General features: G+C 33.1%; 1 protein-coding gene across 1 annotated transcript in view; it reads right to left on the minus strand.

Annotated features, from left to right (window-relative positions):
• Window positions 1–7,867: 7,867 nt before the first annotated feature.
• The window catches only part of LOC129231531 (LHFPL tetraspan subfamily member 2 protein-like), a gene marked incomplete at its 5' end in the record, with an annotated part of 34,281 nt that continues 17,244 nt past the window's right edge, over window positions 7,868–24,904 (minus strand). Inside the window, 2 exon segments of the mRNA XM_054865871.1 lie at window positions 7,868–8,455; window positions 14,330–14,443. Of these exon segments, the coding sequence (XP_054721846.1) occupies window positions 8,277–8,455; window positions 14,330–14,443 (293 nt within the window). The 3' untranslated portion in view covers window positions 7,868–8,276.

Here is a 24,904-nt window from a genome sequence, read left to right on the forward strand (position 1 = left end):
TGAATTTTAAATAGGACATGTATAAATTCCAAAACCGAACGATATGTTTACCAGCAATATTTATCTCAGTGAGTGCAAGTTCGGTTTCTTGAAAAATAAATCGATTTGATGCCCGGATCATATTTTAACGGTTCAGCTCAAATGATTTCTCCAGTCGTTGCGTATATAATCATTTAAGATTTCCTGTGAATTGGAAGTACGGTGCAGGAGTCGATGTCAGATTTTATGAACGCTTTGGGAACGCGAAAAATGTGCGTATCGTCGAGAAATACAGAATAGTAAGGTGCTATATATGATGCATGTTTCAAAGTGAGCTATAGGGTCAGATAGGAAAAAGTGGAGCAAGAAACAAGATTTTTTTTTTATTTTTAAGACCATTATTTGGTGCAAACCTTTTCCCCCATGGTGGGGTAAAGTGGGTCCAGTTCAAAATCAGAATATTACAGGTACATATGTGTACATATTGTTTTTGAAATATTAATCCAGTGAAATAACTTTACCTTGATTACATTTATATAAAAATGTTTATCTTAACGTAATTTCTTGGTATAAATTAAACTATAAAAGGCAATATAAAATAAATGTCAGTTTGAATTTAAAGTGTTATTCTTTGCATTATTGACTTTTTCTTTCGTCTTTTGTCATTCTATTCGTTCTAAACTGCATTTGGAAAATAAAATTGCAAAAGAAATTAGCAAGAAAAAGTTTTTGTTTAGTCATTTTACTCGTATTACAAAATATGGAGCATTAAGCATTTAAATATTTAACTCAGAGACAAAAAAGAATCAGCGTCATGCAACACTTTGCTAAGTGTAAAAGATGCTCTAATTTCTCCACTGAAGAAACATCTCATCATAAATAGACTTCAAAAATTTATCCTTACTTTTCTTTACAGATCTATTTTCAAAATAATTCTTTTTACATCTGTTCCAAAAATTATAGCTCGTATCTGTTAATAACGATTTTAGAAAAAAGTTTATCAACAGCATAAAATTACATTCCATATAGAACAAAAGTAAAACGTACTTACCTTGTTACCAATTTTTAAAACTAAAACAAAAATAATTGCTATAATCTCAATGTATGTCTCCAAAGAAAAATTAACTAAACTTTAATTAAAAAAAGAGAAAACCCCAACTTTACCCCAATATACCCATTTTCTCTCTCTGACCCCTACTGAAAGAAATATTTTTTGTACCCAATGAATTGAATAAGTTGTAGTCTGAGCATTAAATGAACCCTTAATCCTAATTTCCTTTTCAGAAACTTATAATATTGCTAAAAATAGTAGCATTTAGTTCGTCACACCAAGAAAGCCTTTTCGTTGATATTTGTAATCATTAACCTTTAAATGGGAACGATATCACTGATTATGCTGCTGCTTTGAAGATTTTTTTCAAAATTGGGGAGTTCATAGGTTACAAATTGATTACTTTTAAAAAAAAAGAAATTTTTGTTCAGTTTCAGTAAGCAGGTCGTAAGACCGATTATAGTCCTGAATTGGCAATAAAAGACCATTTTGAATTGCCATAAAAGACGCTGAAAGCAATTCTTTCTCTCTACTAATCCTCCATCATAGACAGAGCACTGCACCAAATAAGTTTTTTGTATTTTTTATAAGAAATATAATAAACTTTAACCATTTCTTTAAAATTTATGTTTTAAAAATTTTGTTAAATTGTGTTAATTTTTTACGTTATATATATATATATATATATATATATATATATATATATATATATATATATATATATATATATATATATATATATATATATATATATGAATTATGTTTTAAATTGTGTTCAAGCGAACTTTTAAAAATGTAATCTCCAGGAGATACATTTTATGAAAAAGTTGATTTAAGAACTTACTTTATATAAAAATGTCGCGGATAATAACACAAGTACATAATCAACGATATTTTTGTTTCCTTTTAAAAATGTATGTTTAATGCTATAAAAAAAAAGAAAAAAATGCAAACAATCCGAAAAAAGTCATTTGGATCACTATGTGCCAAGTTTAGGGTTAAGAAACAATTAAGAGAACTTTTATGCGTTCTAAATACGGTTTATTTTGTGGTTTAAATATGGGTGCACTTTTTTAAAGAGCTTTTGAAAATCACGCTTCTTAAAGAAATGCAGCCCCATGAGAGATTTTTAAAACAAATCTCTGTAGGTTTGTGACGCATGGTCGACATGAAAACAGATATGAATAACATTCCAAAACATAGCCGGGCAAGAAAAAAAGATATTTCGGGTGAAATAATAAAACCCTGCGTGTCACTAAGTCATTCATTTTCAAGAGATGGCACAAAGCCAAAGAGCAGAGACCATGAAAGGGAAAGAAATAGTTTGGCTACCAGCATATGGTGCGGAAGCTCAACCAAAAAAAGAAAAAAGAGAAAAACCTCAAATCTTGCTTTTTCCATCTTTTTTAAACGTTATTGCGGCGAAAAACGGCATAATTAAAGATAAAAGAATGTGGATGAGTAGAAGCCCTCCCGTGGTTCCAGTCAAAATGTTCACGCAATCGCTCATCCCAGATATAATTATCAGTGCCCCACGATATCATTGAATATTTTAAGGAACGTCAGTAATAAGGCATCTTGAATGTTAATCAGGTAGTTTTCTCACTTAAATGTTTCGTATAGCTATTTACGAATGACTACTCGTTTAAATTCATCAACCTTCTTCGTTAGCAGTGTTTCAAAGTAAGGAATTTTAACGCTTTGTTGGTCGCGGTAAAAAAGATTGTCATTGTCGCAAATGATCAACTGCTCAGAAAATGTCAAAAAAAAAAAAAAAAAAAAGAAAGAAGGTAAAATAATGAGCAAATATATGACTAAAAAAAGTTCCTGTGATGATTGAGATAAATTGAACTTTCAGCAAACTTTCGTACTGTTCACTGAGCAATGATAACCACACTGGAAGGACGATTTTAATTAATCTTACATGGAAACTCATGATTGGAGAATGAAAGTGACAAAACAATACTCTTCTAGATGTAAACAGTGGCGAAGCCAGGACCTTTTTGAAAGGAGGGTTGACTTTTAAAATGTATAGTATGCCGATAAAACGGAGGTATATACGTATATGCGAACACACTAATTCTCGAAAAAAAAAATCGATTTTGAGAATTTGAGCAATTTAGAGAGCCCCAATGTTCTTCTTTCTAGATCCGCATTTTTTTAAATCGATGAATTATTGAGAAAACTAGAAGAAATTTAGTGAGTGAAATACACTGCCTATAATTGAAATTTACTTTTTCTTTCTTGATTTTCTCAATCATGTTTTCAAAGCTTTTGTTTACGCCAGCAACTCTATTGAAAACAATTATTAACCCTATACAAATAAAACTTTGCAAAAATGCTAATTGAACATATAGGTTAGACCAGGGCACGTTTACACAGATTTTTTTTCAATGAATTTTCTAATTTTTATGTTTTAACCTATTAAATTTCAGACATTGTGATTTTATGAAGTAGTAAATGAAGTCAAAATTTGTACATTCAGTCGTTGCTCAGCTTGTATTTCTAACCATAAAAAAAATGTTTTTTGAGTTCAAGTCGGTTGTGTAAACTTGCCTCGAACACGGGGCAAGATTACGCATCGAGTGGGGCACGTTTACGAATGTTTAAAAACGATAACAAGGAGTAAGTGAAATAGATAGTTAACCAAATTTAAATGTTTTGCTTCTCTTAAACTACTTTAAAAATAAGAAAATCACACATAATTAATTAAAGAATATTTTATAGGCTAAACTAAAATCATAGGAATTACTGCTAATTAAAAGCAGAAACTATTTAGTCATCTTCTTCATCACTGTTAGATTTTACTAACAAAAATAACGTATTTATTTTCGCATACTTGTCATGGGACTGAGTTTTGACATCTAAGACATTAAACCCTGTCTTGTACTTTCTTCGATTGGCTGTGTGCTTTCAAACAATAGATGCAAGCACAATTTTCTACTTCATAAACAGAATCGTTCACTAATTTCCTTTTTACAGAGTGTACTAACTTTTTCCCTGTCGCAGGTTTCGGTTTCATATTTTTTTCTTTGATGTCTTCTATTTTTGCTTCAATAGAAACTTGAAAATTTGAAGTAATTCCTCCTTTTTGGTTTGTTCATTATGATTTTTTCTTTGCAGCTTCTAACTGCTCTTGTCCGAGGGCTTCTTTAATCGGAGTATCAGATAGGATCGTATGCATCCTCCTTTTTTTTTTCCTTTCTTGGATCCTAAGCTTTGGTCCTACTTTTTCAAATGGTCTCAGTTGAGGTAGTCCATATGTGACAATGTCGAAGGCCTACTGGGAGAAATACTTGTATTTTCGATGAGCCTTTTCATTATTTTGACTTCTAACGTGATTCTGTTAGTGTTTTGAACAATGTCTTACCATCTTTAAAATAAAAAAAATGTATTACAGGCTGAATAGTGTATAAAGTAAAAGCTGAACAGGCATGAAGACAACACTATGGTTGTAAGCTATAAGATACTATATATATATATATATATATATATATATATATATATATATATATATATATATATATATATATATATATATATAATGGTGTTTTTCAAAACCAAATAACTTGAAAATATTAAAGGTTTAAAACAGTACAGAGCGAAAAAAGCGTTCGGGATCCATTTAGAAGTAAGACAAGGAAGTACACAGTAAGAACATGCGTAAATGTGCCCCAATGAAAATACGTAAACGTGCCCCGTCGGCAAGTGTGGATTTATTTTTAACGTGAAATAAAATAACTTTTCTGTCCATTCAAATACAGTTCTCAAAAAAGGTTAAAATTCTGCTAATTTTTATATATTTATTTGTTTTTTTTTTGTTTATTATGTATTCACAATAAGCTTCAAAACGTTCAACACAAAACTTACTCAACTTGTTAGAAAACATATTTTCCTATCCGCATGCTAAACCAAAGCTCGACTGATGCTCAAAAACTTATGAGAATATTTTTGCTAGAGAGTAGTATCGATCTGGTATGACGGTTAAATTTCCAGTTATAACTCGTTTTGGGAAAAGGGCACTTCGTGAACCTCCCCCTTCGTAAACGTGCTCCGGTCATACCATACTATGATATAAAACTCAGAAAGCTTATGTATATGCAATATGTCAGTGGCGTCACTACAGGGAGGGAGTCCTCCCCAGGTGTCACCCGCCTGGGGTGAAACCCGAAGTGGAATTGCAAGTGTTCGAAAAATATGAAGCTAAAATGCATTTTTAAGACTAAAATTTTAAAAATTAATCGGGGTGAAAACCCCAGAACCCCTTCTTCCCCCCCCCCACATCATGGAATGAATACGATAGTTAGAATTTGGTTCATATTGTCAATACTTAAACCTTGTAGTGACTTCATCTTATACCAAACAACTGAACCCCATTATCTTCCTCTGTGCTTGATATACGTTTGAAATAATTAAGGGCCCTTCAATTTCTTACACTCGTCATTTCATGTCAAACAAACTAAATGTTAAATTACAAGGTATATCACAATTCCTTCCGGGCTTTAGAAGACTTCTTAAAACAAACATAATTACTCATACAGCAACAACGTTGATTTTACTTGAGCAAAATAATCTACAAGTTTTGTTTCCCAAATGTTCGATAGGTTAACCTTTCGCGATACGACAGATATCAAAAATCAAGTCCAACTTTTGTTTCACTCGCTGTACCATGTCTCAAATAATGGCAGCAATACGGTTGTGATCCTTTGGCGTAAGTCTTGTAAACCACGCATAAACACACTATCTTTGATGTAACCCCATAAAAAATAATCGCATGGAGTCATGACCTGAGAGTGCGGTGGCTACATAAGAAGACGATTGTCGTCGTCAGAACCTCGTCTAATCCAATAACCAGGAAGCTATAGAGGAAATGGCGAACTTCTGTCAGATAATGGAGGGGTGCCCCACAGAGGTACCCCATCTTGTTGGAAAATGAAAACGACCATTGATCGTGACATGTTACAGCTAGTGAAACAAGAGTTAGACTTGAAACTTGATATCTGCCTCATCACGAAAGGTTCACATATCGATTGTTTGTGGAAAAAAGTTTGTAGAGTTTCTTTCTCCGGTAAAGTTAACGTTGATGCTGTATTGGTAATCTACTTGCTTAATAAGTCTTCTAAACACTGGAGGGAATCGTGACACATCCTGTAGCATGCACTTTCTATTTTCCTACCATCTCCCATTTCATCATTAGAAAGTTTTCTTTTTAATAATTATTAGGGTCTTTACTGTTTTCGTATAATTCACATCGCAAAAATATTTTTACTCCCCTAAAATGTGACAAGACGTGTTTTAAAATCTTTGAAGAAACTCTAGCTACATCTCTGTATATGTATAAATAAAATAGAGGTTAGTGTGAAAACTAAGGCTTAGAACCATCAGCTTAATCTTGCATATTAAAAAGCAAGTAAATCAATCTAGGTATATCTCTCTAACTTCTTCCGAACATCAGAGAATTGACGATTGTACTAGGTATCGATGAATTTGTAATTTTTCGGACATCATGGTCTGGCAATTTCCGTTTTTTCTATGACCTTAGTTAGTGGAGATATTAATTAAAACGCCATTTATCAAAGACGTTTCTACGGTCAATGATTGGCAACATTCCAGTTTCCCCTACACAGATCCTCTTTCTTAAGCTCGTCTCAGCAAAAATATCTCCTCTTTTTCCCTGATACTTATAAATTCTCTTTCTTTTTTTGTTTAAAGCGGAAGTGTTTCGATCTTTAAAAGGTTTCAGTTAATGGGTAAGAGGCGTGGTGTACTGGCAATGGAATGGTTCTAATGGTGTGCCGCGCTAAAAATTAATGTACTTTTCATTAACGAATCTACGCCGCAAGTGGCAAGAAAATGTGAAGCCCCCGAAGTACACCGTCGATGGCAATGCACACCAAAACGCCGCAGGCTGGTTGCACGAGCCGCCATATGCAGCGAGGTTGAGGTGGCCGCCGAAGGCGGCAAGTTCCTTCTTAAAGATGAAAAGCGGTTGTCAAAGTAGCAACATTAGGAAAGCGCAATTTGCAAAGATTCTAACGCATCAATTGAATGAGTTTCTAGAAGAAAGGCATATGTTACAAATTAAAAACTTTAATTTACAACATATGCCCTTCATCCACTGTAACATATGCCCTATACTATTTTAGTGTGTCTTAATTTTTTTTTTTCAATTTCACAGATGGACTATATTTGAAAAAAATGTGATGAAATATTTTATTTCAATTACTTTTGATTTAAAGATGAGAAATGAGAATTCCGTAAATTTTTTATAACACAAGCTATAAGGTGTCCTAAAATGAACCTACCAAGCTGCACGTTAGTGTCTCGAACATCGCCGAAAACAATTCAACGGTTCTCATAACGTACAAAGAGTTTCATTAGTTAATAAGGTCGAAATGTCACAGTCTTGAGCATCTCTGAAAACAGCTCTATAGTTCTCAAAAACTACAGGAAGTTTCATTAATAACGAAAACACACCATTATCTAAAACGAAACAAAATCAAAAAACGAGGGTGTAATATATATATATATATATATATATATATATATATATATATATATATATATATATATATATATATATATATATATATATATATATATATATATATATATATATATATAGTAAAACCTGTAAAGTTGACTACCCTTGTAAGTTGACCACCTGTTTAAGTTGACCGCAAAAGTAGTGCACCGCAAGTGGTCAACTTACACAGGTTTCACTGTATATAATATGAGCAAATGAACACATTGCATTAACTTGATATTTCAGTTCATAAACTTGCTGGTGAAAGAAATACTAAATTTATGATTTCTGTACACATTTATTCTTTTTTTCCAAATTGAAGTAACAATTCCAAAAAATTCAAATATACACATAGCAGAAAAACTTGAAACATTATGTGTTGAATAAATTTTCCTCTCAATAATGTATATTCTTTCATAAACAACTGCTGTTGCAGCATTTTATGTAATGTGAAAACTGAAAATTAATTCATCCTGAGTCCAGTTTTTTAGTTCTTTAATAAATTGCTCCTAAATGAGAAAAGAGATTGGCAAAGAATGAAGAAAATCTTTCATCAAGTTCACTCGGGCGTAAGGAGTTATGAATCGGTCGCCATCTCGTCTCCCTTAACGAGAAGTTAATGTACGAAGACCCTTTTTGTTTATCATAAATTTATCAAAGATTGTCACATGACTTAGCAGTCCTGGTCATTGCTTGTGGAAGATGATGTGGGGGCCATTTTTATTCCAAAATGATGGCAGACGTTCTTTCATCGTTAGATGAGGGCAGATGACGTTTTTTTCCCTCCAAGAGACCGTCTTGCACTTTAGTGCCGGCGGTGGAAATTTCGGCTTGAATGGAGAGGAGAGAGCAAACAAAAGTGACGGCGGTTCCAGTCATAGCTAAGTAATAAGTCCAACCTAAGCATTTAAAAAAATTCTATTTAAAGAAAAAAAAAATGTAATATGCAAAATCGAAAATGAATTTCAACCGGATTTCAATAATGAAAATAATAATTATGACAAATAGCAATAAATAATAATAAATAGCTGTATTGATAATAATGATAATAGCATTAATAATATTAACACTAATAATATTAACAATAATAATAATAACAGTAACAACCATAAGTAATAATCATATTAATAATGATAATAATAAAAATCCGTAAAAAATTACGATATTTTAAATACAATAACAATACTTAACATAATAAACCGTGCTAATAAAGCACAAAATGTGCAACTAATTTCATATACGTGTTTTGGTTTACAAGGAACCAACTTTTCATAGCAAAACCATGCGAGCTTATGAGTGAAATGAGCATTTGATAAAAGCATGGCTTTCGTCGAATTTTTAACTCCAACTTTTAAATTTAGTAACCAAAACCCTTGAACTTAGAGCAGAATCAAGTTCTTTTTTTTCTCTCGAAATTTCAGATTTAATTCATTGATATAACCCAAAGCGTCAAATAAACAATTAGCTGAATTTATTCTCCATCTTGGTGTTCTAAACATAAGGCCAATCTACAGCGGCGTCACAAGAAATTCCTCTGCTGGGATGTATATCAGGAAAAGAAAAGTGATATCTCATGATTGGAATTGTAAGTAGAAGCAATCACTAACTTTACACAGAAACTAAGGCACACTTGCATAAAACATATTAAAAGGAAAACATGTCTTAAACAGAAGAAAAGTAATTTTAGTTTTCATTACACAAGTTTAATTTTGAGTTTTTAATGGTGGGATTTGGGACCTGGGGACCACCCCTAGCCTACGACACTGCCAATTTATGATTTTATATTACTTAAAAAAATACTTCTATTCATTTGCTCAAATACACGGCTGCAATGTTTCCTTTGTAAGAATAAGCTAAGAGAAAAAGAAACTCATGATCAAGAAATTCTGATTTGACACGTCTTTTAAAGCGTGGGCTGGTAAACAGCAGTGTCCTGCAAGTTTTTCGCGTTTCGTTCCCCCTCCCCCCCCCCATTTTTATCATCTATTTTACTGTATGATGCAAACGCAGTTTATGGTGCAAACTTGCTAATAAGAATTCCGCTTAAAATAAAGCACGAAAGGGCGTCAAATTAAAACATTTAACCGGTGTTTGCGGGGAATCAAAAACGTGGTTTCTTCAAATATTTCAAAAACTAATTTTACATAGAAGCTTACCTGCCCATAGGCAGTATGGTTGAGAGCACCAAATTTTGATGTAATTAACAATCTGCGGTACCATTTCAATTACTTCTTTTAAAAGTGACAAAGGGGTATTCGCAAGTGGATATGTACCCATGAATCTTACAAATGAACTCTGAGGAACGTAGATTTTTTAACACGCTTTTATTAGCTTCACTTGTATGTTTGTGAGTAACTCTCCTTTGGACTAAGAGCTAGAGGCGTATTACTGTTAGTACATTCCACCACTTTATGAGCGTTCGTGGTCGAGCGGCCTAAGGCGCGGGGTCTTCGCTGACGTCCCACCTCCGGGAATCATTGGGGCGTACGTTCTAATCCCGTCTACACCGAAATTAAATTTATAATCTTGCAACTCAATTTTCGCCCACTTTTTGTGATCGGATTCTTTTAAAATTTGGAACGCAACCTCAGACCCGATGACAATGCAATATTCTACAATCAAGTTAATTTATTAACGATTAAGTTATTAGTTTATTCTAATTAACACGCTGTTTATTAGCTTAACTTGTATGTTTGTGGGTCCAACTTTCCTTTGGACAAATAGCCAGTGGCTTATTAGAATTACTTACAACGTACAAATCAGAGCTGCGAAGTGTAACAATGTTTGCACATAAATTTACCAGAAAGCATTCAAAATGTCTGATGCAAATTAATGCAATAGAATACTAAGATACATTCCATTATAAAAAATAATAGTTTTAAAAACTAAAAAAACACGCTTTTGTAGCAAAATGAACTGAAAAGTAAAAAATAAAAATAATAGTTTAAAAAACCAAAAAAAAAAAAAAAAAAAACACGCTTTAATAGCAAAATGAACTAAAAAGTTAAAAATAATCTTTGAATGACAAGTATATAAATTAATTGACCAAACACTTAATTTTACTGCAATAGAAAAAAAGCGTAGGGGGCTTCTTATCAGTTGTCTTAAATTTCTTCCACTTGTTATCCACGCAAAAATGTAAATAGGCAGCCCCCCCACACTTTTTTTTTTATTACAGTAAAATTAAGTGTTTGGTCAATTACTTTATATACTTGTCATCCAAAGATTACTTTTAACTTTTTAGTTCATTATTGCTACTAAAGCGTGTTTTTTTTTTTAGTTTTTTAAACTATTATTTCTTCAAAGCTCAAATTTGATCCTTACACAGCGTCTGTACAAACCCCACACATTTCCCTCCAATCTTTACAAAAAACTTCAAAAAGGTTACATAATATTTTTCATGATACTTTTACGTGGTTTTTTCAAGTGCTTTAAAAAGCAAAAAACTTTTCTTCAAAACTCTGCCACTTCTGTTTCAAAGGAAGAAATAGCGCTGCCGTAATTCACGTAATTATAACGGAAAATAAAATTAATGCTAAAAAATAATGTTCACGTAACGGTTTAGAAACTAAATAATATTATACATTTAAAAGATAAAAATATTGTCACTACCCCATTAGAAGCACGGTACACAGTTTGAGAGTTATGGTCTAAATAATAGAACGCGAAAACGGAAATGAAATAACTTCATTTACTTTCTCGTGACATTTTTTCAGGGCCGCGAAGTCAGAGTCAGAATCAGAGTCGTGGAGTCGAACTGATTTTGGGATAAAGGAGCCGCAGTCAAGAGTCGGCATTTCGAAGATTTAAAATTCCAAGAGTCAGGGAAGAAGTCGTTGATTTTCCCTTAAAGTCCGCAGCCTTGCCAGTACTTGCAGAGTTGGAGTCGGAATGATTTTGGGGTGAAGTAGTCGGAGTCAATCATGGTAAGAGTATTTTTTTTTTAAATTCTCAAAAAAAAGTAATAAATAAATAAAATAAAATAAACAAATTTTAACTTCAAACAAAAGAGCCTGAAAAATTCTCTAGCAATAGCAGTACCAGTTGTAACTCTCGACCAAACTTTTAGCGCACTGAGTCATTTTATGTTTGTGGGGTGGCAACTTTTTTGTTTTAATCAGTTGTTGTATGTAATTTTACAGCTGTCTCTTTCACGTATAAACTCTATTTTTAAACTAGTATTAAATTTATTTATTGCAAACCATTATATGAACATTCAAGTAAATTTATGACAATGTTTAAATTTTTTCTATTAAATAAGGGAGTCTCCTTTTTTGAAAATTAATTTTACGGTAGATGATGGGGCACTTGTGAACACAACATGTAGGGCACATGTGAACAGTCCCCAAATCCCCCCCCCCCCCCGTAAAATAAATATTAGTGTAGCATGTTACAAGTGTCGAAAAAAAATGTTAATATATTTTAAATTTTTTTATTATAATCACATTGTAAACTTAATGTTACTTATTATTATTAGTAATAAATATTACTTTATTTTTATTGTATTTATTTTTTAAAATTATCTTGTTACCAAATAGGTGGTTTACAATTTAGTGTTATATAATACTTGCAGGAAATAATAAAATACAAAATGTTTTCATTTAGTTTAAAACTGAAGTTTAAAATCACTTTAAAAATACAACGTCACACTGTGTATGAAGCTTAAAAGCAATATAAAATTAGAATTATCATTACGAAATAAAAATTTATTTGTTTCTATACGGTCTTATAAGTTTTCTTCGTGTCAATCCACTGCTCAGAACAGGCTATGTGACTTTGAAACTTGACAATGACCCGTGAAAATATTTGGAAAAAAAATATTTTCTTTATGACTCAATTACTGTACAATATAAACTGACTCAGTGTGTATGTTTTTATAAATCCTTCATTGCAATTGGTATATACGATAAATGTTTCCTACTAAACAGTTTTTCTTTAAAATAAGAAGCTTGTCCTGTATTAACTAATTTAACGGTTCACTAATAAATCAGTGAGAAAAGAAAAAAAAAAATTCCAAAATTGACATAAATATAATAAGTCATGGATGCCTCAAACTTAAATTTTTGAGAGGGAAAACATGCAATTCACCGAATGAAGCCCCAAATTTTAATTAATGACTAGCTGCGTGCTCGGCGTTGCACGGGCTACGTAAAAAACGAAAGAGATGTCCAATTGATGTTTTTGCATTACTCTGACATCAGTTTCTAAAGCGCTAAGGAGTAAATAAAATACGCGTAATGCAAGGTTTGCAAAACACCAGTAGAGCATATTTTTTGGCAAAAAATCTCTTTAAAGTTAATCATAGTTATCAATAATGCAAGTTAGGCGTATTTTCAATTAGCACAAAAGATAAAAATACATGCATTATCAATTATAATCTGTGCTCACTTTAAACTGAATTAAATCTGATAGACTATATCTGAAACATTTTGTATGTACAACTACGATCAGCTTTTTTACATAAAATGACACATAATTTTTGGTTGCTTACGTGAAACTAAAGCACCAAGACTTAGTAAATACCAATTAGCATTAATTTAATACCAAGTCATCAGATTCGAATTAAGCTTAGTTAAAATCCTTAAAAACAATATTTTTGTTCAACTCTGTTTCACTTAAAGAAATTCAAACGATCTTAATTTAACATGTTCTTTTAACGATACAAACTGTATTTCAAAAATAGAAACAGGAAGGAAAAAGGGGGAGAGTTATTACAATTCGAAAATTCACCCATGAGACGGGGAAGAAAGTCCAACAAAATAAACATAATTAGTCGCACAATCCGAAATGTACCAAAATATGAGGTCGGTGAATAATAAACTTACACTACAATCAATAAACATAGCTAAAGAAACAACTTTCATATGCTGAAAAGAGTTAAGAACGATGAATGTAAAAAATAAAAAAAGGACAAACGATAAAATAAAGGCTATGTCCGAATTGGGCAACCAATTTTAAACTAATTTAAAATGAAATTCTAGATGGAAACGTTGTTTCAAGATTTGGACAGCAGCCAAAAAATCTCTTTTAAAACAATTATTAGAAATTTTACTTGCTCGCGCATATGCAAAATGGCAACAGGAAAGAAATAAAAATTCCTGAATAACATTATGTTAATTAACGTTTTAATTAATATCTCTGCTAATTAAAGTCGCACAATTACGAGATTGGTCCTATTGTTTTCTTTGGGAAAATTTCGAATTGATCGGTATCTCGTTTGACTCCCGATTCGCAGTGGTTCTAGAGAAGATAGATCTTCAGACAGACAGACAGACGGACGCGAACAGATTTTAATATTATAGTGGATAAATAACAAAATAAATTAATATATGTGCATGTATACATACCTAAACTTTGATCACGGGATCATATGGAATTGGCAATCGCCCAGTTAAAACGAGTCAATCTGGGGAAAAGTAAAAAAATTTGATGCGCGTGTTTCGCTCATTCGAATGTGACTCTGCTTAATTTAGAGGTTAGCATAAATCTGCAAAAACTGGCATGCCTGAAAACTAATGTGTCCGTTTCCGTCAGTAAACCAGATGCTTGCCTTTCCATAATCGGTGGTCAAACTGTACTTCCAATGAGAAGAGACATTAGGTATTATTGAAAAAAAAAAAAAAAAAAAACTTAAATTGCAACATTGTCTCTCTCCAAATCTTTTGAATCGACAGTCAAAATTAGCCGAATAAGGAAAAGAAAATGGGGAGACCACAGTGACCTCCCATAGAGGCGCCCTTATTAATCGTCTGAAAATAGAAAACATTTGGTACCTATGAAGCAATCGCCAAGAATGTAAGGTCCAACTCTGTTGCCACAGACCATCTGAATGCGCCGACTTCCCCAACCAGCTGGATATAAAAGCAGTCCCAACAGAAACAGAAGACCTGTATGAAAAATCGAGAACATGAGAACACACACAAAACTGGTTACTATTTTTGGTAACTATATATTCATCTAATATAGTGCATCTCAGGATTGTTGGAACTCGTGCTTGGACGAATCTACTTCAAAATCGGTTGAAAGCAAAGCGAGGGTGAAATCAAAGTCAGAGTTTAGATGGTGTTATTTTGTGAAAGTGTAATGATACACAGTACCCATCTACATAACCATCTCAAAAAATGTGAACAAATGTTATTTAAACCCCTTCTTCCACTCACCCTGACTTAAATACAACATTTTCGGATTTCAAAATCATTGTTTATAATATTTGGATCTCATTGGAGAACTTTTATATTTTATCAAATGCTTCCTATCGCTGACTGGCAAAAGTTAGATTCCATTGCGTTAGTTTTGATTTTGTAGGAAGTTTTCTAATGACTTTTCAGTATGGACAGCTTATACTAAAAACATGCATAGTATAAATTATAGTACAATGAATTATACTTCTTATTCTTATAAGCAATCGTGTTATGATAAATAGTGTTTCTGAGAATGCATGTAAATAAGTAATATGAACGTAATCAATCTAAAATTTAATGTTGAAAAATTTGAGTTGAGTTTCTCTGCCTATCAAAAATATGACTATTTTTTGGAATTACGTTACATTTTGTTTAGTGAAAGTCAAATGGTAAAAAATATACTTTTCTCTAAATATTTAAAATGAAAAGTTTTGGTTTTTCCTCCTACTTTTCATGTATACGTTTCTTTTTTTTTTTTTTTTTAAATTTCACTTTTTTACCATATCACTCATGATTTGTACACATTTAATACGTTGTTGGATCAAGATTTTTCTTATTAGCATCCTTCGCGTAACCCGTAACGGACGAGGTGAATTTTTTTTTTTTTTTTTTTTGTAACATAAGAGGTGAGGTGAGGTACATCATGCAACCTCAATTCATTCAAACCATTTTATTTCTTGTATAATCCAAAAAATAGCAAAAAAAAAAAGAAAAAGGCAGGAAAATTTCAATGGTTTTTGCGTTATTTAGTAAATTAAATATAACTTAATCAGGACTGTAAGTATACATACAGGTACATATAACGTCATATATGTAATACTAGTTGACCCGCGTGAAGCATTCGTGATTGACAAAGGTAATTCAAAAATCCGATTTAATTATTATTTTTTTAATGGTAATGTTTCAAAAAACAGTCACAATATGAGTTATTTGATTATTTTTCGCTAATGAAGGTAAAAACAAAATAAAATGATGCCTTACTTTTATGAAGAAATTAAAAATGTCCCCCCCCCCCCAAAAAAAAAAAAAAACTTAAAAAAACGCTAAAATAAAAAAATTTCTTTCTTGAGTGTAATGCAACAGTACGAATGTTGTTCAGAATCCTTCAGTGAGATTTTTAGATTATATGTTACAGGAAATTTTTATGAAGCTCAACTCGAGGGGGAAAAAAAGTCAATTAAAAACGACAAAACCCACGCTGGGATTGAACCCACGATGCTCGCGTTTCTAGTACGACACTAAAAGGTGCTATACAATAAGAAATATTTAATAAAATACAGAATAAACCTTTAAAAAAAACAATACAATTTGAGTTTTTTGTTTATTTTTCGCCGAAAGCAGTGAAAAAAAATCTTCAAAACGATGCTTACGTATGAAATTTGATGAATTGTTGACGAAATTATGGCGCGTTTTACAAAAAATAAAATAAAATAATAATAATAAATAAATAAATAAAATGAGAAATTATGTATATGATGATGATGATTGCAGGATTTTGTACTGCAAGTATAGAGATCTTGAAAGTTCTATTATAAAACTGATTAAAGACGGAGTTACAAGCTACGTCATATAGAAGAAAAATAACTTCTTTAAATATTAAACAACAATAACTACCAAAAAAAGCCCCAATAATTTACAATAAGAAAAAACTAACTTTTTCGGGGAAGTGGAGTTTACAACATCCCAAAAACAGGGCCGATCCTAGGGTGTCGGCCGCCCGTGTGCAAAGATCTAATGTGCCGCCCCTCAAGAGTAATTTGCATATTTTGACTAATCTTTAACGTCTATATAAATCTTTCTTTAAATTTCTATGCCAAGTTCAAATTTAAAAAAAGGGGGGGGGGGACAAAAGAATGATCTTATAAAAAGGAAGAAATTTTTTATGATAAGAAACTCCTTAGGTACAATTTATATCTTTGAAAAAAGTAATAGATACTAAAATTTACTAGTCGTAAAAACGCATTTTTTAGTCTTTCTTCGGTGACATCAGAGAAGGGACGGGGGAAGGGGAAGCGTGGGGGGAGGTGTCAGGGGTTCAGGGGAGGAGGATTGCTCCAAGAAAATTATCGAAATTGGCGTATGAAAAATATTTTTAGTTAATCTTTAGTTGTGTTTGGTTACAAGGACAAAAGAGTCAAGTATATTCAAGGTGCATGGAGAAATTTTCGAAATTGACGTCAAATATTAGGAACTTTTTCGAGACTTTAGGGGAAAGTAATGTTGCAGTTCTTTCCTAATATTCTTTCAAAATTGAAATCAATTTGAAGCTATTTTTTAAGACCGTAACTTAGGAAGGATCGGCGGTTCTTCCCGAAAAATCTCCGAAACTGAAATTTTAAACCCGCAACTTTGGGTTACCTTTGTTGACGTTGCAAGAGGGAGGAAGATTCAATCGTCTCCCATCGAAAGATTTCAAGATACAAGTTTAAAACGCAAATTTAGGCCGTCTTTGGTGACGGCAGGTGATCTGGCGGCTATCCTCCGGTAATTTCTCCGCACTATTTTTTCAAAAACTCGTTTTTGGCTGTATTTGAAAACAATAGGGGAAACGTGAAAATATTCCGAACCAAAATATTTTTCGGAACTGAAATCCATTTTAGGCTATTTTTGGGAAGGAAGGATTTTGGAGCTCTTTAGCGGATATTTCTAAAATCGCAATTTTATATTATCTTTGGTGACGTTAACAAAACTGGGAAGCTTCTACGGATCTTTCGGATATTTTTCAACATTAATGTCTGAAAAATATAATTATAGACTTTTGTCCACCTCACCTCGACGATTGCTGGATATGCCCTAGCGCCGTGAAAAGTTACATAAGCCTGGCAGTTCTCTTCTAGAGGTTTTTAGAAATTGAAGTCCCAAAATCATATTTTAGACATTGATTACGATGGGACAAAGAGCGGACGGGGGTTCAGTGTGTCCTCACGAACTGTTTTTTGAAACTGGAAGTCATTTTCAGGCTAGTTTAGGCAGGAAGCTGTGGCTCCACGGAACCGTCTAAAAACGAAATTTCAGGTATAGTGATTGCGTTGGAGAAAAGGGGGATCCGGGGTCTTTCCCCAAAAGTTCTTGAAACTGATGTTTGAAAAACGCAATTTTAGTTTGTTTTTCAATACGTTAAGTGAGAGGGGGTGGAATTAGGGGCTTCTCTAAAGACGCTTATTGAGACTGTCTTCGGTCAGGACTATAGATATTTAGAAGGGCTGGTCCACTCCTTTGTAGAAACGAGTGCCGACTTTCGACTGGTCTTGGTAGGGAGAAACCAGTTTTTGACGTCACTGTGTTGACAGAGCGAGCAGTTGACGACAAGCAACTTCATTGCATTCCTATCCTTTCCTGCGATCCTACGTTCATTCTTTGTAAGAATTTTAGAGAGAAATGGCTAGCTGTGCTGTAGCTGTTTGTGAGAATTATTATCGGAAAACGAAGAACACTGATATTGTTTATCACGCTTTTCCAAAAGATTCGGAATTAAAGAATATATGGCTGCCAAAATGCAAAAGAAAAGATGCTATAAATGAAAGTAATGCAAGAATTTGCAGCGAACATTTCACAACAGATGATTATGAAGATGATATGAAAAATAGATTGCTTGGTTTGAAAACTAACAAAATTCTGAAAACTGGAGCCGTGCCGAGTTTAAAACTTACAGTTGGCCACAAGAATGTTGAAGAAACAACTGTGACCGAGAGAACTGCGAGAAAAATAAAGAGAACTATAATTGAAAATGCAAAAGAAAGATTAAAAATGATCAGTCCTAAAAAGCGTGCTGTAGATTTTTGTGAGAATTTATCAGACGATAGTGCCGCTATTGTTCAACTTGAATATCTGGAAGACACCCCTCAAAATAATATTAATGCAAAATTAGAAGAACAATGCGAAACAATTAAGAAATTAAAAAAGGAACTTGAAAAGATAAAGCGAGAGAGAGATCATTTATTAAAATTGAAAAGGATTAAACGTACAAAAAGAAGTAAAAGAATGAACAAAGTTTTGATTGAAAATCGTACATTGAAGAAAAAAGTCAAGTCACTGGAAGCGAAGAATAAACAAATGCTCACAAAGATGAAGAAGGTGATGACTACTTCGCAATTAAAGGTTATCATGGAAAGCAAGAAGAAAATAAAAGGGAAACCGGAAGACATTTCTAGGGGTATTGTGACCAGGGCAATATCAAGAAAAGCTTACGAATTTTGGAGAGGCAAAATTGGAATTCCAATGCCAAGTGGCACCACTCTTAAACGATGGTGTTCTAAGATTTCAATTAGGCCGGGAATCTTGGAAAGAGTTTTAATGTTAATGAAAGAAAAATGTAAAAATATGAGCAAATTAGAAAAGTTTTGTATCCTTAGTTTTGACGAGATGCACATTGACAGCAAATTGGCATATGATAATCAAGCAGACCAAGTTTTGGGCCCACATTCCAAGGTACAATTTGTACTAGCAAGAGGAATCATGTCTCCTTGGAAGCAACCGGTTTATTTTGATTTTGACCAATGCATGAAAATGGACTTACTCTTTAAAATAATTAAGGCATTGGAAAGCACAGGGGTTTTGGTTTCAGCGATTGTGTCTGATTTAGGTGGAAGTTCCACTTTGTTGAATCAGCTAAATATTTCAGTTGAAAAATCCTTCTTTGACCACCCAAATGACCCTAAAAGAAAAATATGGGTATTTGCTGATCCTCCTCACTATCTGAAGCTTTTAAGAAATCACTTCATTGATAAAGGCTTAATATTAGAAGACGGCACAAAAATTACTCAAAACGTCATCAAGAGCGTTCTTGAAAAAGATCGTGGAGAATTACGGTTGTGTCACAAGCTAAAACCCAGTTTTTTAACTTTGAAAGGAAATGAAAGGCAGAAGGTTGCTCCTGCGAAAACCTTTTTCTCCGCCACAACGGCAAAGGTCATTCTTTTATTGACTGGAGATAAAAAAGTGGCTGACTTTTTCGAATTAGTAGACGAATTTTTCGACATAATGAACAGCAGCCATCCTATACCTGCAAGTCATAAACCCCTGAAAGCCGCTTTTGGTCTCGATCCCTACTTTGAGAAACAGGAACAAAAATTACTGGAAATGAAACAGACAATTTCCGGATTAAGGGTAGATGGGAAAAAAAGTTTACTGCCTTTTCAAAAAGGAATTATAATTTCGATTTCGTCTATATTAGGCCTTCAGAAAGACTTAAAGTCTGAAGGACAAAGATATATTTTAACTTCACGTCTGGCGCAAGACGCCTTAGAAAGCTTGTTCAGTCAAATACGAGGTATTGGTAGCTTTTATGATCATCCATCTCCTGTAGAAGTCATCTTTCGATTAAAAAATTTACTACTCGCAAATAAATTACCAGCATTGTCTCCTAAAGCTAACACACAAGATGAAAACTCCTTGGGAGCATATCTAACTGCAGAAATACTGCAAAATGCTTTTGAAGCAAAAGATATCCAAGAAATAATTGAAGAATTGGAATATGAAGATGATGATCTAATAGCGTGCAATAAATTATATGATGAAGAAATTCCTATGGCCTGGAAAGCGGAAATAAATAAAAGTGATAGTCATATGACATTTACAGAACACGAAGCTTTGAAATATGTTTCAGGTTGGATTGCCTTTAAAGCAAAGAAACAAGACCCAACACTTGGTTCAATTTCAGCAAATGCCGTTGAAGATTTAGATTCAGCAGTTTGGCTGAAAAGTATTTCTAAGGGTGGATTGACAGTACCGTCAGAAATTTGGCTTCAGTATGCCGAAGAGTTTGAAGAGATATTCAGGGCAATCAATGGCAAAGATAGCATTCATAAGGGTCCCAATGTAACAAAAGAATTGCAAGAGGTTTTGGAAAAGAAATTCCCTAATGTTTGCAAAGCTGCAATAAAAAATATTCAAGAATTAGAACATTTATCAGAGTAAGACATTTGAATCGCGAAAGGGATCAAGAAAAACGAAATGCGAATAAAAAAATGAAAAAATGGCTATTATCCAGCAAACTCAAAATCGAAGAAAATAAAACAGTTCAAAACGCATAAACTACTACAACTAAATCGTACAACTAAACTTTTTACACTTTAAGACAGCGATTAATGTATTTTTAGACATAAGATTACATCAAATGTTATTCTCAATTACAGCATTAAAAGGATCTTTTAAGAGCCAAAGAAATGAGGTTCTTTTCAGATTCAAAGCAAATAAGGTTATTTTTAGAGCCAAAGCAAAAAAGGTTCTTTTCAGAACAAACATAAAAAAAGGTTCTTTTCAGAACCAACATAAAAAAAGGTTCTTTTCAGAACTAACATAAAAAAAGGTTCTTTTCAGAACCAACATAAAAAAAAGGTTCTTTTCAGAACCAACATAAAAAAAGGTTCTTTTCAGAACCAACATAAAAAAAGGTTCTTTTCAGAACCAACATAAAAAAAGGTTCTTTTCAGAACCAACATAAACAAGAGGTTCTTTTCAGAACCAACATAAAAAAGGTTCTTTTCAGGACCAACATAAAATTATTAATTATTACCTAATTCCATATCAACCATTTGAAAAAGCGATTCTTTCCAGAGCCAATACAAAACATTCGGTTTTTAGAACCAACTATTAAAAAAGCAGGGGAATTATTACCTAATTGAATATCTATTCCAGGTTTCTCTGCGCAATAGATTAAAATATTGGCTATCTATAAACGTATAAGCGTGTTATTAGTTATATTAAAAGCGTTTATTATTTTCCCAAAATTTGAACACTAGTGCTTAATTTTTAAAAGACGTTTTGCGTCTTTTTTTTTCTCTTCTAATTTACAGAGTTTTATCAAGAGAAAAACTTTCGTTTCGCTGTGTTCAGTATTCGTTTCGTTGAGAGCGAGCGGAGTGTCAACATGATGACGTCACGGGAGGTTTTCACCGTGGACGTGAGAATGAGTCGTATGGACCAGCCCTTGTCAGTATTATAAGGTCCTGGTCTTCGGTAGTAATGTTTGCGAATGGATTTCGGGGTCCTCCGCTGTAAAAATTTCGAAAAATGCCAAAGCAATTTTATAGGACGTTTGATGATAGGAAGGGCTGTCGTCTGAAAACACGTTTTAGATTTTCGAGCCAACATTTTTAGGCTTTGTTTGATTAATTTAAGGTGGCAGAGGTGAATCGGAGTCTTAATTGGGTCCTTAAGATCGATGGTTCAACCAGCGAAGTTTTCCGAAAGTAAAGTCCTAGAAACGCAATTTTAAGCCTTCTTTAGTTTCGTCAAGGAGGTCATGGCATCCTCTTGGATCTTCGTTTTGGAGCTACAATTTGCTTCCCGGGGCAAGGGCCCTGTCCTCCTACCTGATCTGAAACCGGTCAGTTTATTCAAGATTTTAATCAGAAAAATTGTCGTAAAGGGGGAAAAGTACAACATTTTAGTTCGTCATTCATATTATATGTTACTCTCAAGGGAGTCGCAATTTTCCACTTTCTTTCCACGCATCCACGATTGTTAAACAAAGAGTTTGTTACATAGTTTGTTGTTTGAAATGCTTGCGAGAGTATTTAATCAGTATCGCTTTTTTTTTTCAAAAATAAAATATGTCTTCATTGTTTAGGTCTATAAAGCTTGGGGGGTAAACATTAGTGGCCGCCCTCGGTACTCCTTTTAGACGGCACCATTTCATGCTTCAGAAGGGGACCTTTCCCCTCCCCTGTATCCATGCCTGATTACCGGTTCTGTCACAAACTTTGCAACCAAATGAAGCATGTGTGTTAAGAGTAGATATTAATGGACAATGAACCAACACAATGTTCTTTAACATTCTATTTTTCTTAAACTATGCTATGCTGTCGGAAAATCGACACATACTTTGACAATTGAGCATTTAAAAATCAGCATATTTATTCTACTTATTATAAGTAATCTTGTGAGAAATTCTTGAGGAATTTTGCTTGATTATCTATATATATAAAAATCTCGTGTCACGATGTTTGTTCGGGGTAAACTCCGAAATTATTGAACCGATTTTTATCAAATTTCATACGTACCTGTAATTTGGTCCAACTTAAAAGATAGGATAGTTTTTATAATTTTTTATTGCAAATTTCATATTAATTATGCAATAATACTGTGAATTAATTGTTTAGTTCTAAAAATTCTTAATAGATGGCGGTGTAAGTTAATTAATCGATATAACTCTAACATCGTATGACTTACTGCTAAAAACACCATGATAAAAAAACTCAGAAATGTTGCTTAGAATTTCCATCTAACGTTTCGGGATATTACAGGTTATTATTCACTTCCTGAGAAAATCAACAATATTTTTCAAAATGTTTCCTTGAATTGCTACAAATTGCAGATTTCACACCGTTGTGAAAAATATTTTTCTCCACCAGTATCAAGATTAACTAAACGTATTTAATAGGTGTATCGGTTTCGCAGCGATTACGGTTCGTCCAGATTGACTCAACGCCCAATGTGTGCGAAAACACATCTGGATCACGAAGCTTTGCAAGAGTTGCATTCGAGATACTTGCTTGAGATCTGTCTTCGCGTTCGCAATGTGTGCATTAATTCTTTGAGAGCTTTCTTAGAAAAGCAAGAAGGTTCCAGGCTATTATATTAAACCTGCGTTAGACTTTTCTGAAGGTGCTAGAATCATAACTTCCTTTAACTAAGAAGACTACTAAATTCTTTAAAAATATTCCACGTTAATTTCAGGAAGTTTAATGAATTTAAGCGGAAAACAATTATTTTCTTTATTTTATTCCCCAAGAAACTTTTAATATCATTAATTCTTGCAAAGATACGTTCGCATCAGAAAATTGCAGTGACAATTGCATCGTCAGGCATTGCTGCTACTTTTTTTAGATGGTAGACGAACAGCACATTCAGCTTTAAAGTTGCCTATTAGATATTCATAACAAACAAAATGCAATGTGTAACATTTAAGAAAAAAAAAACGTGGAATGGCTGTAGTGTTGCAAGAGAGGAGTGAAATTAAAATTTCGGATAAGTGTACTATGGCTCATGAGTAAAAGCATTCTTTCGAAGCACATCATAAGATTGTGCAAGATTTGAACGGCACCGATAAACTTTTAGGCGAAATTGTCTGAATACTGTCTGGGGACTTCCGGCAGACATTACCAGTTATTCCGATGAAATCAACGCATGTTTCAAACAATCGTTTTTATAGCGTAATGTCGAGATAATGCGATTGGCCATAAACATGCGAGTATAAACGCAAAATAATCTAATCCCTGAAGTATTTTCTAAGCAATTGCTGGGTATTGGAAACGGTGAAATTGAACTGTATCAAAATAAACAGTACAACAAATAGACAGATATTTTCTACACTGCCGTTCAGACGAAAAGTGAACTAATTGATAGTCTATTCCCAGATAAATTAGCCTTTTTTAAAATCATAATTGCCTCTGTAATCGCGCTGGTTTTGTAGCAGTTTTGGTTTCGGTAAACATTCTCGAACAGACAGGAATATTTGTGGATCGTCAATTGTCGACTGTCAAATACATATCCCTATGCATGTCACAAATTGTATTTATTGGTCACACAAAGTCATTGGGAGTTGATACTTTCTAATGCAGGTTTGACGTAAGGAGAAACAGTATTCGTCAACTGTTTAAAACAATTTTGACGACATTTTATCTAACACAATCATCATTTTTTAAAGAGAAACTATATAACTTTCACGTTTGAAGACGTATTTCATAAAGTTTACCAAACACACAAATATTTAAATCCAGATTTTACACCAGAGATAAATATGAAGCTTTAGTTTTAACTGAAGGTTTTTGCGTTTCAATTTCAAATTTGCCACTTAGTTATTATTATATGCCGTCACCTGACAGTTGGGCCACCGACTTAGTTAACACTGATTTTCAACCTATAACAACAGAGCAATGACGCTGTCTTAGCTACAATTATTGCGAATAATGGGCCATTACTGACGGCTGGAAAAAAAAGCTCCCCATTGATGCTGAACAAGTCTATACAGTTGTCGATGAAAACAAAGCAGTAAACATTCCAACTGAATTTTTAAATTCCCTGGATACACCAGGAATGCGACTAGACGATTTCCGGTTGAAAATTGGCTCAACAATTTATTCTTTTTCGCGATTTAAACCCACCTAAATTTTGCAACGGTACACGTTTCTTCATCAAAAGTCAACAATTTTGTCGGGAAAGTTT

Source organism: Uloborus diversus, chromosome 10 (assembly GCF_026930045.1).
Source record: "Uloborus diversus isolate 005 chromosome 10, Udiv.v.3.1, whole genome shotgun sequence".
Classification (NCBI taxonomy): Eukaryota; Metazoa; Arthropoda; class Arachnida; order Araneae; family Uloboridae; genus Uloborus; species Uloborus diversus.